The sequence below is a fragment of the Lampris incognitus genome, chromosome 2 (genome assembly GCF_029633865.1).
Source record: "Lampris incognitus isolate fLamInc1 chromosome 2, fLamInc1.hap2, whole genome shotgun sequence".
NCBI lineage: Eukaryota > Metazoa > Chordata > Actinopteri > Lampriformes > Lampridae > Lampris > Lampris incognitus.
This window is the reverse complement of record NC_079212.1, coordinates 1778801-1796905: the sequence shown is the minus strand read 5'-3', so window position 1 is coordinate 1796905 and position 18105 is coordinate 1778801. Positions and strand designations below refer to the sequence as shown.

The 18105-nt window shown below is 46.9% G+C and overlaps 1 protein-coding gene across 1 annotated transcript in view; it reads left to right on the top strand.

The window, feature by feature from the left end:
* Positions 1-18105, top strand: part of LOC130107378 (suppressor of tumorigenicity 14 protein homolog) — a 67776-nt gene that overhangs the window by 25766 nt on the left and 23905 nt on the right. The window contains exons 5-9 of the mRNA XM_056273960.1: positions 4409-4596; positions 11512-11547; positions 12820-13048; positions 14193-14329; positions 15051-15148. Coding sequence (XP_056129935.1) covers positions 4409-4596; positions 11512-11547; positions 12820-13048; positions 14193-14329; positions 15051-15148 — 688 coding nt within the window. The remainder of the gene's footprint in view (positions 1-4408; positions 4597-11511; positions 11548-12819; positions 13049-14192; positions 14330-15050; positions 15149-18105) is intronic.

Sequence of the window (18105 nt, the reverse complement as noted above, 5' to 3'; positions counted from 1 at the left end):
GAGTATTATTGAAGAACGCAACATGAAGCGTTGCATCAGCATTATTCTCGGTCTGAAGAACTCAACGTTAAGTGTTGCATGAGTATTATTCTCAGCATGAAGTGTTGCATGAGTTTTATGGAAGAACCCAACATGAAGTGTTGCATGAGTATTATTCTCCGTCTGGAGAACTCAACATGAAGTGTTGCATGAGTATTATGGAAGAACTCAACATTAAGTGTTGCATGAGTATTATTCTCCGTCTGGAGAACTCAACATGAAGTGTTTCATGAGTATTATTCTACATCTGAAGAACTCAACATGAAGTGTTACAGGAGTATTATTGAAGAACTCAACATGAAGTGTTGCATGAGTATTATTCTCCGTCTGAAGAACTCAACGTTAAGTGTTGCATGAGTATTATTCTCCACCTGAAGAACTCAGCATGAAGTGTTGCATGAGTATTATGGAAGAGCTCAGCATGAAGTGTTGCATGAGTATTATGGAAGAAATCAACATGAAGTGTTGCATGAGTATTGTTCTCCATGTGAAGGATTCAAAATGAAGTGTTGCATGAGTATTATGGAAGAACTCAGCATGAAGTGTTGCATGAGTATTATGGAAGAACTCAACATCAGGTGTTGCTTGAGTATTATGGTAGAACTCAACATGAAGTGTTGCATGAGTATTATGGAAGAACTCAACATGAGGTGTTGCTTGAGTATTATGGAAGAACTCAACATGAGGTGTTGCTTGAGTATTATGGAAGAACTCAACATGAAGTGTTGCATGAGTATTATGGAAGAGTACTCGCTGTGTTAAGTGTCTCTGCACCGACTCAACCAAAGTGAACCCGGCTACAGTTTGTTGTGTATCCAGTCTGACAAACCAGATGATTACCAAACAATTTAATAAGATAAAGAGAATGAGCTAAGTATGATGAGTACATAATTGATTGACATCATTTGCTTACAAGGTGGCGCTGCGGATGGCAGTCTCGTTGTGTCGGTGTGCATTGTTTTGTTTTGTTTTTTGCAAACTCAGTGTTTTGCGACAACACCCACAGTTCTTTCACCAGAGAAGAGCTTATGAACATCAGGGAAACAACGTCTGTGTATCATTTCCCAACTTTCCCGTCCCATTTGTGGAAGTACTGGACATTTTGGTCAAAGGTGCACTCACCTTTATTCGTGCAGTGAAACGCCAGAGGAGAGGGAGACGAACCGACACGCTCGTGTGTCTCCGCAGATGCGGACTACACCTACACCACCACCACCAACGACGACGACAACAACAACAACTTAGTTTTGTATAGCACCTTTCAAGGAACCCAAGGACGCTTTACACTAGATAACCAAAAAAAGAAGAAGAAGCTGAAAACACTACAGTCCACAGGTCTTAGTAAAAGGTAGGTTTTCAGTAGTCTTTAAAATTGTCCAAAGAAGCAGCGTTACGGATCTCTGCTGGAATAGAGTTCAAAAAGGTGGGAGCTGCCACACTAAAGACTCTATCCCCAAAAGTCTGCAGGCTGGTGTGGGGGATGGAAAGAAGGCCCATGTCTGTGGACCCAACCCGGTCTCACCAATCTGCATACAAATATCATGATATTACACTTTGCGTGCGATGCATACACCACAATCCAATTTTGCATGCAGAGGATACACCAATCCTTCCATTAACTTCTGTGGAGAGCTGATGGGTCCAAATACCACGCATCAGCTTGAATGGTCATGATGTCACGAGCGAGGCTCAGTTCGCCCAGTTCACCTGAAGCGTAGGGTTAGGGTTAGAGTTAATAAAACAACTAAAATACTACCATTGATACCATGATTTAATAACAAAAAATTGTTTCCCCTGCTTGTGGATTTTCGCGCATTAGGTGAACTGGAAGAACTGAGCCTCGCTGGTGACGTCATGACCACTCAAGGTAATGACCCTACCCCCAGTGATACCCTGCGGGTAGTGGGTCCACGGGGTGGTGGCTCCATGTTGCTTCTTCGAGCTGGGCCCGACCGGGCCCCATGGGCCAAGGCCCGGCCACCAGATGCCCACCAGCAAGCATTTGGTGAAGAGTATGTCCATTTCTGGTGGCCGGCAAGCCAAGGTGAGGCGTGTGTCCGTTTTGGGAACCTCAGAATCACATCTCTGCTCTTCGCAGATGATGTGGTTTTGTTGGCTTCATCAGAACGGGACCTCCAGCGTGCACTGGGGCGGTTTGCAGGCTGAGTGTGAAATGGCTGGGATGAGAGTCAGCACCTCCAAGTCTGAGGCCATGGTTCTCTACCGGAAAATGGTGGATTGCTCCCTCCGGGTTGGGGATGAGTTGTTGCCTCAAGTGCAGGAGTTCAAGTATCTCGGGGTCTTGTTCACGAGTGAGGGTAGGTTGGAGCGGGAGATTGACAGGTGGATTGGTGCAGCATCAGCAGTAATGCGGACATTGTACCGGACCGTTGTGGTGAAGAGGGAGCTGAGCCGGGAGGCAAAGCTCTCAATTTACCAGTCAATCTTCGCTCCAGGCCTCCCCTATGCTCATGAGCTTTGGGTAGTGACCGAAAGGGTGAAACCGCGGATACAAGCGGCTGAAATGAGTTTCCTCCGTAGGGTGTCTGGGCTCAGCCCTAGAGATAGGATGAGGAGCTCGAACATCCAGAGGGAGCTCGGAGTAGAGCTGCTGCTCCTTTGCGTTGAAAGGAGCCAGTTGAGGTGGTTCAGGCATCTGATTAGGATGCCTCCTGGGCGCCTTCCTTTGGAGGTTTACAGCCAACTGGGAGGAGACCCCGGGGTAGACCCAGAACTCGCTGGAGGGACTACATGTCCAATCTGGCATGGGAACGCCTTGGGATCCCCCAGGAGGAGCTGGAGGGTGCTGCTGGGGAGAGGGACGTCTGGAGTGCCCTACTTAGCTTGCTGCCACCGCGAGCCGACCCCGGAGAAGCGGCTGAAGATGAGATGAGATAAAATGAGATGTGATGAGAATTTAACAAAGGGAATCTCAGCCATGAACTATCTAATTACCGTGGGGCGGCATGGCTCAGGAGGTACAGCGGGTCGTCTAGGAATCGGAAGGTTGTTGGTTCGATCCCCGGATCCCCGAGAGCATGTCGAAGTAACCTTGAGGAAGACACTGAACCCTCAACTGGTCCCGATGAGCAGGTTGGCACCTTGCATGACAGCCTCCTCCATCAGTGTGTGAATGGGTAGATTCGAGGCATACGCTGTAAAGCGCTTTGAGTGGTCGGTAGATTAGGAAAGCGCTGTATATATGCAGTCCATCTACCGTCAGCTGATAAGATGCCAGACCAGGGAGAAGACTTTAGAGCACTCTTTCACTACAATCAATAGTCTATCATGCAGTCCCCTACACTACACTGGGACACTCTGACCAAGTCATGGTTCACATGATTCCTGCATACACGCAGAAATAAAACTCTCTAAACCTGTTGCGAGGACATTTAAGAAGTGGACCAATGAAGCTATGGAGGATCTTCACACATGCTTGGACTGCACTGACTGGGATGTTTTCGGGACTGCAACCAACAGGCTGATGAGTACACTGAGGCTGTGACATCTTACATTAGCTTCTGTGAGGACAGCGGTGTACCATAATGCACCAGGGTTAGTTACAACAATGACAAACCCTGGTTTACAGCTCAGCTCAGACAGCCAAGGTCAGAAAAGGAGGAAGCATTTAGGAGGGGGGGGCAAGGTCTGTTTCAAAGAGTCTAAATACAGTCCAGAAAGTTGAATCAGTTCATCTGGACACAACGTTTATTGAGAGAAAAGTTTCATCATCATCATCTAAGGGAACTCTTCAGTCTCACCTGACTGCAGGTACCCCACCCTTATAAACTGACTGCAGGTACCCCACCCTTATAAACTGACTGCAGGTGTCCCCACCCTTATAAACTGACTGCAGGTGTCCCCACCCTTATAAACGGACTGCAGGTGTCCCCACCCTTATAAACGGACTGCAGGTACCCCACCCTTATAAACTGACTGCAGGTGTCCCCACTCTCATAAACTGACTGCAGGTGTCCCCACCCTTATAAACGGACTGCAGGTGTCCCCACCCTTATAAACTGACTGCAGGTACCCCACCCTTATAAACTGACTGCAGGTGTCCCCACCCTTATAAACTGACTGCAGGTACCCCACCCTTATAAACTGACTGCAGGTGCCCCCCAACTTTACCATCAGCACAGTTGCATAACGACCCAAACAAACGACCAATTTCATGTGCAAACTGCCATGACTAAGTGACCTTAACTTCTTGGAAAGTCCTCCAGCATTTTTCCGTGTCATAAATGAGATGATGACGGTGTTTTGCTGTTTTATTGTCAAATCAGACATTTCCTTTCTGCGGGTTCTGATGTCCTTTCTCGTGCAGCATTTTATGTAAGTTGGATTGACGGCTGGTGTCCTCCCGTAGTGAGGGAGACGGCGGGAGCAGCAGCGGCGTGGTGGCGTATTACCAGTCGGAGTTTGAAGTTCCTGTTGTGAAGGAGGTGTCGGTGGACAAGGCCATCGAGTCACTGGCTGAGGTGGAGGTGGGCCAGCAGAGCCGTCTGCTGCTCAGACCCACCGACTCGCTCGACGTCAACAGCGTCGTATCTGGAGGTACAGAAGACCCCAAATAGTAGAAAAACCATGTCCCTGAACTCCCCGGTGTAAAACCCAAACAGCAGTTCATCTCAGTTTGAGATATTTCCCAAATAAAACGTCAATTTTTGTTGCATCAGACCGGGTAGCGTAGTGGTCTATTCCGTTGCTTAGCAACACGGGGATCGCCAGTTCGAATCCCCGGGTTACTCCCGGCTTGGTCAGGCGTCCCTACAGACACAACTGGCCGTGTCTGCGGGTGGGAAGCGGATGTGGGTGTGTGTCTTGGTCGCTGCACTAGCGCCTCCTCTGGTCGGTCGGGGTGCCTGTTCGGGGGGAGGGGGAACTGGGGGGAATAGTGTGATCCTCCCATGTGCTACGTCCCCCTGGTGAAACTCCTCACTGTCAGGTGAAAAGAAGCGGCTGGTGACTCCACATGTATGGGAGGAGGCATGTGGGGGTCTGCAGCCCTCCCCGGATCAGCAGAGGGGGTGGAGCAGAGACCGGGACGGCTCGGAAGAGCGGGGTAATTGGGCGGGTTCAATAGGGGAGAAAACAAAAAGGAGGGGGGGGGACAAAAACAAAAAACAAAAAACTGTTGTTGAATCTGGCTGATGTATAAATGTATATAAATGATGGGAGACAATCTTTGACTCCAGACATCTAATGCATCCAATTCATTATTCTACTTCCGCTACATAAAGGTCATTGGTAACCTTTACAGCTGCAATCCATATCTTTAACGTTGACAAATGTCAACAGCTGTCATTCAACATAACGGCGTTGTGTAATTGTTCCCACACACGTCAGTTGTCACTGGTGTTGGCGGGGTCAACCATTCAAGCGCTGGGACGCCGCAGAGCTGCGCGGTGAACGTGCTGTCTGCCGCAAAACACGCAGAAGAAACGGAGACTTCCATGCTGAAACTTCCATATTGAAACTTCCATGCTGAAACTTCCATGTCGAAACTTCCATATTGACACTTCCATGCTAAAACTTCCATGTCGAAACTTCCATATTGAAACTTCCATGCTAAAACTTCCATGTCGAAGCTTCCATGCTGAAACTTCCATGCTGAAACTTCCATGTCGAAACTTCCTTGTTGAAACTTCCATGTTGAAACTTCCATGCTGAAACTTCCATGTCGAAACTTCCATGCTGAATGCAGAAGTGAAACCGATGGCTGCTTAAATACAAATCGGAACATTATCAATGTTAAATTAGGTTAAATTAATTAATTAACTAATTAAGTAACGTAACAATATATTATTAATTTAATACATAATCTAATATATAATTAATTTTATAATATGAATTAATTAATGTTTGTTTACCTAAATTTTTTTAAGTGGATTGATATGTTCTCCAGTATTACCATGTCACGTGACATTGTTGAACAGTCTTCTTTCTCCAACATGCGAGTCCTACCGCAGGGTTGTCTTGCTGGTGTTGCACCAAAATCGGTGACCGTCGGAACTTGTTACCTACACGTCAGAACTCGTTACCTACACATGAGAACTTGTTACCTACACGTCAGAACTCGTTACCTACACGTCAGAACTCGTTACCTACACATGAGAACTTGTTACCTACACATGAGAACTTATTACCTACACGTCAGAACTCGTTACCTACACATGAGAACTTATTACCTACACGTCAGAACTTGTTACCTACACATCAGAACTTATTACCTACACGTCTGAACTCGTTACCTACACATGAGAACTTATTACCTACACGTCAGAACTTGTTACCTACACATCAGAACTTATTACCTACACGTCAGAACTCGTTATCTACACATCAGAACTCGTTACCTACACATGAGAACTTGTTACCTACACATGAGAACTTATTACCTACACGTCAGAACTTGTTACCTACACATCAGAACTCGTTACCTACACATGAGAACTTATTACCTACACGTCAGAACTCGTTACCTACACATGAGAACTTACCTACACGTCAGAACTCGTTACCTACACGTCAGAACTCGTTACCTACACATGAGAACTTATTACCTACACGTCAGAACTTGTTACCTACACATCAGAACTCGTTACCTACACATGAGAACTTATTACCTACACGTCAGAACTCGTTACCTACACATGAGAACTTATTACCTACACGTCAGAACTCGTTACCTACACGTCAGAACTCGTTACCTACACGTCAGAACTCGTTACCTACACATGAGAACTTGTTACCTACACATGAGAACTTATTACCTACACGTCAGAACTCGTTACCTACACGTCAGAACTCGTTACCTACACATGAGAACTTGTTACCTACACATGAGAACTTGTTACGTACACGTCAGAACTCGTTACCTACACGTCAGAACTCGTTACCTACACGTCAGAACTTGTTACCTACACATCAGAACTCGTTACCTACACATGAGAACTTATTACCTACACGTCAGAACGCGTTACCTACACATGAGAACTTACCTACACGTCAGAACTCGTTACCTACACGTCAGAACTCGTTACCTACACATGAGAACTTATTACCTACACGTCAGAACTTGTTACCTACACATCAGAACTCGTTACCTACACATGAGAACTTATTACCTACACGTCAGAACTCGTTACCTACACATGAGAACTTGTTACAAACACATGAGAACTTATTACCTACACGTCAGAACTCGTTACCTACACGTCAGAACTCGTTACCTACACATGAGAACTTGTTACCTACACATGAGAACGTGTTACCTACACGTCAGAACTCGTTACCTACACGTCAGAACTCGTTACCTACACATTAGAACTTGTTACCTACACATGAGAACTTATTACCTACACGTCAGAACTCGTTACCTACACGTCAGAACTCGTTACCTACACGTCAGAACCCGTTACCTACACATGAGAGCTTGTTACCTACACATGAGAACTTGTTACCTACACGTCAGAACGCGTTACCTACACGTCAGAACTCGTTACCTACACATGAGAACTTATTACCTACACGTCAGAACTTGTTACCTACACGTCAGAACTCGTAACCTACATATGAGAACTTGTTACCTACATGTCAGAACTCGTAACCTACACATGAGAACATGTTACCTACACGTCAGAACTCGTTACCTACACATGAGAACTTGTTACCTACACGTCAGAACTCGTTACCTACACATGAGAACTCGTAACCTACACATGAGAACTTGTTACCTACACGTCAGAACTTGTTACCTTCACATGAGAACTCGTTACCTACACGTCAGAACTCGTAACCTACACATGAGAACTTGTTACCTACACGCCAGAACTCGTTACCTACACGTCAGAACTCGTTACCTACACGCCAGAACTCGTTACCTACACGTCAGAACTCGTTACATACACGTCAAAACTTGTTACCTACACATCAGAACTCGTTACCTACACATGAAAACTTGTTACCTACACGTCAGAACTTGTTACCTACACATGAAAACTCGTTACCTACACGTCAGAACTCGTTACCTACACATGAAAACTCGTTACCTACACGTCAGAACTCGTTACCTACACATGAGAACTTGTTACCTACACGTCAGAACTCGTTACCTACACGTCAGAACTCGTTACCTACACATGAGAACTTGTTACCTACACATGAGAACTTATTACCTACACGTCAGAACTCGTTACCTACACGTCAGAACTCGTTACCTACACATGAGAACTTGTTACCTACACATGAGAACTTATTACCTACACGTCAGAACTTGTTACCTACACATCAGAACTCGTTACCTACACATGAGAACTTATTACCTACACGTCAGAACTCGTTACCTACACATGAGAACTTACCTACACGTCAGAACTCGTTACCTACACATGAGAACTTATTACCTACACGTCAGAACTTGTTACCTACACATCAGAACTTATTACCTACACGTCAGAACTCGTTACCTACACATGAGAACTTATTACCTACACGTCAGAACTTGTTACCTACACATCAGAACTTATTACCTACACGTCAGAACTCGTTATCTACACATCAGAACTCGTTACCTACACATGAGAACTTGTTACCTACACATGAGAACTTATTACCTACACGTCAGAACTTGTTACCTACACATCAGAACTCGTTACCTACACATGAGAACTTATTACCTACACGTCAGAACTCGTTACCTACACATGAGAACTTACCTACACGTCAGAACTCGTTACCTACACGTCAGAACTCGTTACCTACACATCAGAACTCGTTACCTACATGTCAGAACTCGTTACTTACACATCAGAACTCGTTACATACACGTCAGAACTCGTTACCTTTACGTGAACACTGTGTGTGTGTGTTCAGGATAATGTCTTTTTTAACAGATAATTAATTTAATTGAACTTCTGCCTTCAGCTTTTTGTAATGTTTATTTATTTATTTATATGCCGGGAGAAGCCTGCGAAACTTCATTCTACCTGAATAAAGTGACAATAAAGATCATTCAATTCAGTTCAGTTAATTAGTATTTATCCACGTGACACAAAGTATTCAAAATACTTAGTTACTAGATTATGTCTTTCTGCACGCTCGATAGTCCAGGCAAGGAACTCCCAGACGAAGGTGAATCAGTTCATCTGGACACAACGTTTAGCGAGAGGCACGTTTCCTCATCATCTGAGTGACCTCTTCAGTCTTTGCTCCACCCCCTCTGCTGATCCAATTACCCCGCTCTTCCTACCCGTCCCGGTCTCTTCTCCACCCCTCTGCTGATCCAATTACCCCACTCTTCCTACCCGTCCCGGTCTCTGCTCCACCCCCTCTGCTGATCCAATTACCCTACTCTTCCTACCCGTCCCGGTCTCTTCTCCACCCCTCTGCTGATCCAATTACCCTACTCTTCCTACCCGTCCCGGTCTCTGCTCCACCCCCTCTGCTGATCCAATTACCCCACTTTTCCTACCCGTCCCGATCTCTGCTCCACCCCCTCTGCTGATCCAATTACCCTACTCTTCCTACCCGTCCCGGTCTCTTCTCCACCCCTCTGCTGATCCAATTACCCTACTCTTCCTACCCGTCCCGGTCTCTGCTCCACCCCCTCTGCTGATCCAATTACCCCACTCTTCCTACCCGTCCCGGTCTCTGCTCCAACCCCTCTACTGATCATATTACCCCACTCTTCCTACCCGTCCCGGTCTCTGCTCCACACCCTCTGCTGATCCAATTAGCCCACTCTTCCTACCCGTCCCGGTTTCTGCTCCACCCCCTCTGCTGATCCAATTACCCCACTCTTCCGAGCCGTCCCGGTCGCTGCTCCACCCCCTCTGCTGATCCGGGGAGGGCTGCAGACTACCACATGCCTCCTCCCATACATGTGGAGTCACCAGCCGCTTCTTTTCACCTGACAGTGAGGAGTTTCACCAGGGGGAGGTAGCGCGTGGGAGGATCACGCTATTCCCTCAGTCCCCCCCCCCCCGAACAGGCGCCCCGACCGACCAGAGGAGGCGCTAGTGCAGCGACCAGGACACGTACCCACATCCGGCTTCCCACCCACAGACACGGCCAATTGTGTCTGTAGAGACGCCCGACCAAGCCGGAGGTAACACGGGAATTCCAACCGGCGATCCCCGTGTGGGTAGACAACGGAATAGAATCAAAGCTGTTGTTAACCATTAACAACAGTTGACCATTAACTAGAGTTTCAATTTGCATATCGTCACCTTCTTAAAATAATGGCCTAAGTCATATTTTCAAGTTTTTCAAAAAACAGAATAAACTGATAAATTTTGTTTCAGTTTCAGTTTATTCTGTTTTTTGAAAAGCTTGAAAATATGACATAGGCCATTATTTTAAGAAGGTGACGATATGAACCTCTTTGTTGGTTTGGGTCGTTATGCCACTGTGTTGTTTATAAGGGTGGGGACACCTGCAGTTACTTTATAAGGGTGGGGGTACCTGCAGTCACTTTGTAAGGGTTGGATATCTGCAGTCAGTTTGTAAGGGTGGGGTAGCTGCAGTCAGTTTGTAAGGGTGGGGTATCTGCAGTCACTTTATAATGGTGGGGTAGCTGCAGTCAGTTTGTAAGGGTGGGGTACCTGCAGTCACTTTGTAAGGGTGGGGTATCTGCAGTCACTTTGTAAGGCTGGGATACCTGCAGTCACTTTATAAGGGTGGGGTAGCTGCAGTCAGTTTGTAAGGGTGGGGTATCTGCAGTCACTTTATAAGGGTGGGGGTACCTGCAGTCAGTTTGTAAGGGTGGGATACCTGCAGTCAGTTTGTAAGGGTGGGGTATCTGCCGTCAGTTTGTAAGGGTGGGGGTATCTGCAGTCAGTTTATAAGGGTGGGATACCTGCAGTCAGTTTGTAAGGGTGGGGTACCTGCAGTCAGTTTGTAAGGGTTGGGGTACCTGCAGTCAGTTTGTAAGGGTGGGGGTACCTGCAGTCAGTTTATAAGGGTGGGATACCTGCAGTCACTTTGTAAGGGTGGGGGTATCTGCAGTCAGTTTATAAGGGTGGGGTATCTGCAGTCAGTTTATAAGGGTGGGGGTATCTGCAGTCAGTTTATAAGGGTGGGGTATCTGCAGTCAGTTTGTAAGGGTGGGGTACCTGCAGTCAGGTGAGACTGAAGAGGTCACTCAGGTGATGGCGAAGCGTTTCTGCAAGTAAAGGTGGTGTCCAGATGAACTGATTCATCTTCTGTGACGTAGATTCCATTCAGCATCACACTATAATGAGAAGGAAGCCCAGCAGATCCAGAGGAGACCCGGTTCCTCGCCCCTTGCCGCTCCCCGTAGTTCAGTACAGGCGTCCTGCTCATGTAACGCCAGGTTCTTGGTCAGTAATGTGTAGCTGGTGGTGTTTTGTAGAAACAGGCCTTTTCTTGTTGATTTGATCAGACGAGTCAGGTGGTTTCCAGAGGCTTCATCACACATGACTACTCTCCTGGGTTTTCTTTCCTCAGCTTTGGACCCACGCATGACGAAGACGTCCCTGACGGGTGGGTGAGCGGTCCGGGAGCACGAACACGTTTTGTAAATGTTGGCAATGCAGCTCTGCTGGCGGTGATGGAACACCACACAAGGTCGAATCCGTTCATCTGGACACAGCGGTTACTGACAGATACGGGGTTTTCCCGCTTCCGGTGTGGGAAGATGGTGACAGATGAACTCTTGCCCCCGCCCCCTCGGTTCGGGAGGGGGGCTTAGAATTCTTCCTGCCAGCCTTCACATAGTTCAGGGGGGCCTGAGATCATCAAAGTACATCTGTCACCATCTTACAATGCGGTGATACCAACTATTCCCCAACCCTCTGCGACTCGAACACACGACCACGGAAACTCCACTTAGCGGTCACACCACCTCTGCACTCCAGCCTGGCCGTTGGTTTGGGTCGTTATGCCACTGTATTGTTTAGAAGGGTGGGGGTACCTGCAGTCACTGTATTGTTTATAAGGGTGGGGGTACCTGCAGTCACTGTATTGTTTAGAAGGGTGGGGGTACCTGCAGTCACTGTATTGTTTAGAAGGGTGGGGGTACCTGCAGTCACTGTATTGTTTAGAAGGGTGGGGGTACCTGCAGTCACTGTATTGTTTAGAAGGGTGGGGGTACCTGCAGTCACTGTATTGTTTATAAGGTGGGGTACCTGCAGTCACTGTATTGTTTAGAAGGGTGGGGGTACCTGCAGTCACTGTATTGTTTAGAAGGGTGGGGGTACCTGCAGTCACTGTATTGTTTAGAAGGGTGGGCCGTCTGGGCCAAACACACAACAAAGACCACATCCCACGGCCCTGATTCGCTAGCTTAGTACTGATTCGCTGAACTGAACAGCCAATCAGAGTGAGGTCTCTCACCGACGGGCTCCGCCGAGTCAACCTGCTGAATGGGCTGAAAAGCTGCCGACAGGGGCCCGACTACTGCTGACAGTGCGGGACACACCGCAAAAACTAGGGTCACAGACGCTCACCGACGGCCCTGACTCAGTCAGCCAGCGGCCGGCCGAGTCAGGGCCCTTAGACCGCCGAGGTCAGGGATGATGAACCGTATCTGTCAGACGACCTGATTCACCGTTCTGTGGTGTTCTCGCCTGGATCACTGAGCGTGCATGAAGACTCGGTCATGGAATATCAGACTCTTATTCAAGTAAACTGCCAGCATAAAGACCACCGACACAAACAGACCGTCCATGACATGACAACACAGCAGCCATGCATGCGACATTAGTCTGTAAGTATGCAGGATTATGGCTTTAATATTTCCTGTTTCATGTGCAGCCCAGAAGTCTCTCTCTATCCACGTCCGTGAAGCGGGAACCCTGCAGTCCCCCGGCTTCCCCAACTCCCCGTACCCCCCCAACACCTACCTGCAATGGAGGCTGAGAGCCGAGCCTGGCCACCGTGTCCGACTGGACTTCAACACGCTCATCCTGGAGGAAGACTGTGAACAAGACTTCATCAAAATCTACGACTCCTTGGCACCTATAGAGCACCACGCAATGGCCGAGTGAGTGGAGCAGAGACAGAGAGATCTGGTTTCTAAAAATGTTATTTTTCAACCAGCAAACGTTGCCAAATGAATACCGTATTGGATGATACTCACAGTAGAATGCACAGTTAACAACGCCGACGGCAAAGATAAAGAAATAGAAACCACATTTCCTCATCTCAAAATCTGAATAAAGTGCGTCCTCTGCGACAGAACAAACTGCATCACCAGCGCACCACTGGGGTTTGAAACCATTTGTCACTCGTTGTTTTCTAAAACTTAAAATCAACCCAAACTCTGGCCTTCAACAAGCCAATAAAAACAGACGCCAGATCAGCAACAGGCACTCTTTCTTCCTCCTTATTTTGTAGATTGACAGTTTACATCCTACTGTTACGAATGTGAAGGAGTTCCAGTATCTCGGGGTCTTGTTCACGAGTGAGGGTAGGATGGAGCGGGAGATTGACAGGTGGATTGGTGCAGCATCAGCAGTAATTCGGACGTTGTACCGGACCGTTGTGGTGAAGAGGGAGCTGAGCCGGGAGGCAAAGCTCTTAGTTTACCAGTCAGTCTTGGTTCCAACCCTCACCCATGGTCATGAGCTTTGGGTAGTGACTGAAAGGGTGAGATCGCGGACACAAGCGGCTGGAATGAGTTTCCTCCGTAGGGTGTCTGGGCTCAGCCTTAGAGATAGGGTGAGGAGCTCGAACATCCGGAGGGAGCTCGGAGGAGAGCCGCTGCTCCTTCATGTCGAAAGGAGCCAGTTGAGGTGGTTCGGGCATCTGATCAGGATGACTCCTGGGCGCCTTCCTTTGGAGGTTTACCGGGCACTGCCAACTGGGAGGAGACCCCGGGGTAGACCCAGAACTCGCTGGAGGGACCACATGTCCAATCTGGCCTGGGAACACCTTGGGATCCCCCAGGAGGAGCTGGAGGGCGTTGCTGGGAGAGGAGCATCTGGAGTGCCCTACTTAGCTTGCTGCCACCACGACCCGACCCCAGAGAAGCAGCTGAAGATGAGATGAGATGAGATGAGATGAGATGAGATGAGCGTCTCATTCCTGATTGGGATTTGCTTCTCGTCTGTCTTCTTGTGTTGAATATGTCTTGTCATTGATCATTTCTCTATCTGCTGTTTTCCTTTCTCTGTCTCTCTTTACAGGAAGTGTGGGTATTCGCATGAGCTGCTGTCCTTCCTGTCCTCAGGGAACGTCATGTTGTTGACGCTGGTCACCAGCAAAGAGAAGAACTTCCCTGGATTCAGAGCCGCATACTCCCAGATCCCTCTGACAGGCCAGAGTAAAGATGGATTAGTATTTCCAGTAATCTAATATGAAAACTAAGCTGGTTTCCGTTTCTTCAGCAGTCAGAGCAGCCCAGTTGCTCCTCATCTTGTCTCCTGAAAAAACAAATGTCTTACATGAGATTGAATGTTTGACGGTGTTGGGGAGAGAAAGTCATGGTAATGATACAACATACAGAGCTCCTCCAGCTCAAGAGCTCAGTTTTACTCAGTGTCCTCATCATGGAACATTCCTTGTAAACTATGTGAAGGTGTCAAGAGAAAGCCCCCGGATGTCTTCTGTAAACACCCTGACGTCACATCGGCTCAGCACACGGCCAGTAAGACTGGGAGCACTGGGATGGCAGCTCATCACATCAGGTGTTTGCTGAAGGACCCTGCTGGTCTGATTCACACTGGCTGCCTTCCCAGTCACTGTCCACATCTGGTCTGTGGAAGCTGATCTGGGCTTTACGTGTTTTGTCTCTTCTGTATTGAAGAGTGACGCCGGTGGAGTTTCTCAGCATTGAGTCTATGTGACGTCACACATTGCTCTTCCAGCAGACTGCATGGCGCCCCTAGTGGCGTTACAACAGATATACAGAAACACTCACTTGGACTCAGTCTTTTAGTAGAGGAGCTCAGTATGTAATGAGCCATGCGTGTATTCCTGTACTGCCTACTGTGCATGGACACATGGGATGTCCTCCATATGACGTGTGAACTGTTGTGGTCCAGATTGTGGAGGTCATCTGTCTGGAACGAGAGGCTCCTTCTCCTCGCCATTCTTCCCCTCCAGCTACCCTCCTCGCTGCAGCTGTGAATGGGACATCCAGGTCAGCAACCATCCTCATTCTCATGCACAGCAGCAGCCCCTCATAGTTAGGCATGCTAAAGCCAGTCAGTGTCAGTGCGCAGTGGCTCATCAACACACAACTCCATCACTTACAGTACAACACAACACCTTCACTTTAGCAAATACACAACGCGCTCACCGGGGTCGTGTACATATGCTGATCAAATGACTGCTTGTACGGTACCGTTCACCTCAGCAGACACGCGGGGGGGGGGGGTATTAAGGCGCCCACCCCCCCGCGTGGCAGCTGCTGCTGTCTTTGAATGCACACACACATTTTGTAGCCACGTCACATTGTTTGTTACATAAAGAAAAACCAGCAACGTCATTTCGTTTAACATGGCAAAATGTGTTTGAGACATACGCTGTAAAGCAGCTTGAGTGGTAGACTAGAAGCGTTTTATATAAATATACATGCAGTACCTTCAGTATTTAAGAAATATTATATATATATATATATATACAGTGCATCCGGAAAGTATTCACACCCCTTCACTTTCCCCACATGTTATGTTACAGCCTTATTTCAAAATTCTCATCCATCTACACACAATACCCCATAATGACAAAGTGAAAAAGGTTTTGTAGAAACTTTTGTAAATTTATTAAAAATAAAAAACTTAAATATTGCATGTACATAAGTATTCACACCCTTTGCTATGACACTCAAAATTGAGCTCAGGTTCATCCTGTTTCCACCGATCATCCTTGAGATGTTTCTACATCTTGATTGGAGTCCACCCGTAGTAAATTCAATAGATTGGACATGATTTGGAAAGGCACACACCTGTCTATATAAGGTCCCACTGTTGACAGTGCATGTCAGAGCAGAAACCAAGCCATGAAGTCAAAGGAATTGTCTGTGGACCTCCGAGACAGGATTGTATCGAGACACAGATCTGGGGAAGGGTACAAAAAAATGTCTACAGCTTTGAAGGTCCCGAAGAGCACAGTGGTCTCCATCATTCGTAAATGGAAGAAGTTTGGATCCACCAGGACTCTTCCTAGAGCTGGCCGCCCAGCCAAACTGAGCAATCAGGGGAGAAGGGCCTTGGTCAGGGAGGTGACCAAGAACCCGATGGTCACTCTGACAGAGCTCCAGCGTTCCTCTGTGGAGATGGGAGAACCTTCCAGAAGGACAACCATCTCTGCAGCACTCCACCAATCAGGCCTTTATGGTAGAGTGGCCAGACGGAAGCCTCTGCTCAGTAAAAGGCACATGACAGCCTGCTTGGAGTTTGCCAGAAAGCACCTAAAGGACTCTCAGACCATGAGAAACAAGATTCTCTGGTCTGATGAAACCAAGATTGAACTCTTTGGCCTGAATGCCAAACGTCACGTCTGGAGGAAACCAGGCACCTCTCATCACCTTGCTAATACCATCCCTACAGTGAAGCATGGTGGTGGCAGCATCATGCTGTGGGGATGTTCTTCAGCAGCAGGAACTGGGAGACTAGTCAGGATCGAGGGAAAGATGAATGGAGCAAAGTACAGAGAGATCCTTGATGAAAACCTGCTCCAGAGCGCTCAGGACCTCAGACTGGGGTGAAGGTTTACCTTTCAACACGACAACGACCCTAAGCACACAGCCAAGACAATGAAGGAGTGGCTTCGGGACAAGTCTGTGAATGTCCTTGAGCGGCCCAGCTAGAGCCCAGACTTGAACCCCATTGAACATCTCTGGAAAGACCTGAAAATAGCTGTGCAGCGACGTTCCCCATCTAACCTTATAGAGCTGGAGAGGATCTGCAGAGAAGAATGGGAGAAATACCCCAAATATAGGTGTGCCAAGCTTGTAGCTTCATACCCAAGAAGACTTGAGGCTGTAATCGCTGCCAAGGGTGCCTCAACCAAGTACTGAGTAAAGGGTGTGAATACTTATGTACATGCAATATTTCAGTTTTTTATTTTTAATAAATTTGCAAAAATTTCTACAAAACCTTTTTCGCTTTGTCATTATGGGGTATTGTGTGTAGATTGATGAGGGGAAAAAGGAATTTAATCCATTTTGGAATAAGGCTGTAACATAAAATGTGGGGAAAGTGAAGGGGTGTGAATACTTTCCAGATGCACTGTACAGCACATCTTTAACAACACATCCTTAACAACACATCTTTAACAACACATCCTTAACAGCACATCTTTAACAACACATCCTTAACAACACATCTTTAACAACACATCCTTAACAGCACATCTTTAACAACACATCCTTAACAACACATCTTTAACAACACATCTTTAACAACACATCCTTAACAGCACATCTTTAACAATACATCCTTAACACATCTTTAAAAACACATCCTTAACAACACATCTTTAACAGCACATCTTTAACAACACATCCTTAACAACACATCCTTAACAACACATCCTTAACAACACATCTTTAACAACACATCTTTAACAACACATCTTTAACAACACATCCTTAACAACACATCTTTTACAACACATCTTTAACAACACATCCTTAACACATCTTTAACACATCCTTAACAACACATCTTTCACAACACATCTTTAACAACACATCCTTAACACATCTTTAACACATCTTTAACAACACATCCTTAACAACACGTCTTTACCAACACATCTTTAACAACACATCTTTAACAACACATCCTTAACACATCCTTAACAACACATCTTTACCAACACATCTTTAACAACACATCCTTAACAACACATCTTTAACAACACATCCTTAACAACGTCTTTACCAACACATCTTTAACAACACATCTTTAACACATCTTTAACAACACATCCTTAACACATCCTTAACAATACATCTTTACCAACACATCTTTACCAACACATCCGACACTGATCAGCAGTGTATTTACCCGACGGTGTGTTGTTACTCAGGTTGTTGTGTGGGAGTTCACTTATTGTGTTGGTTTGACTGCTTCAGACCCAGCCGTGCTC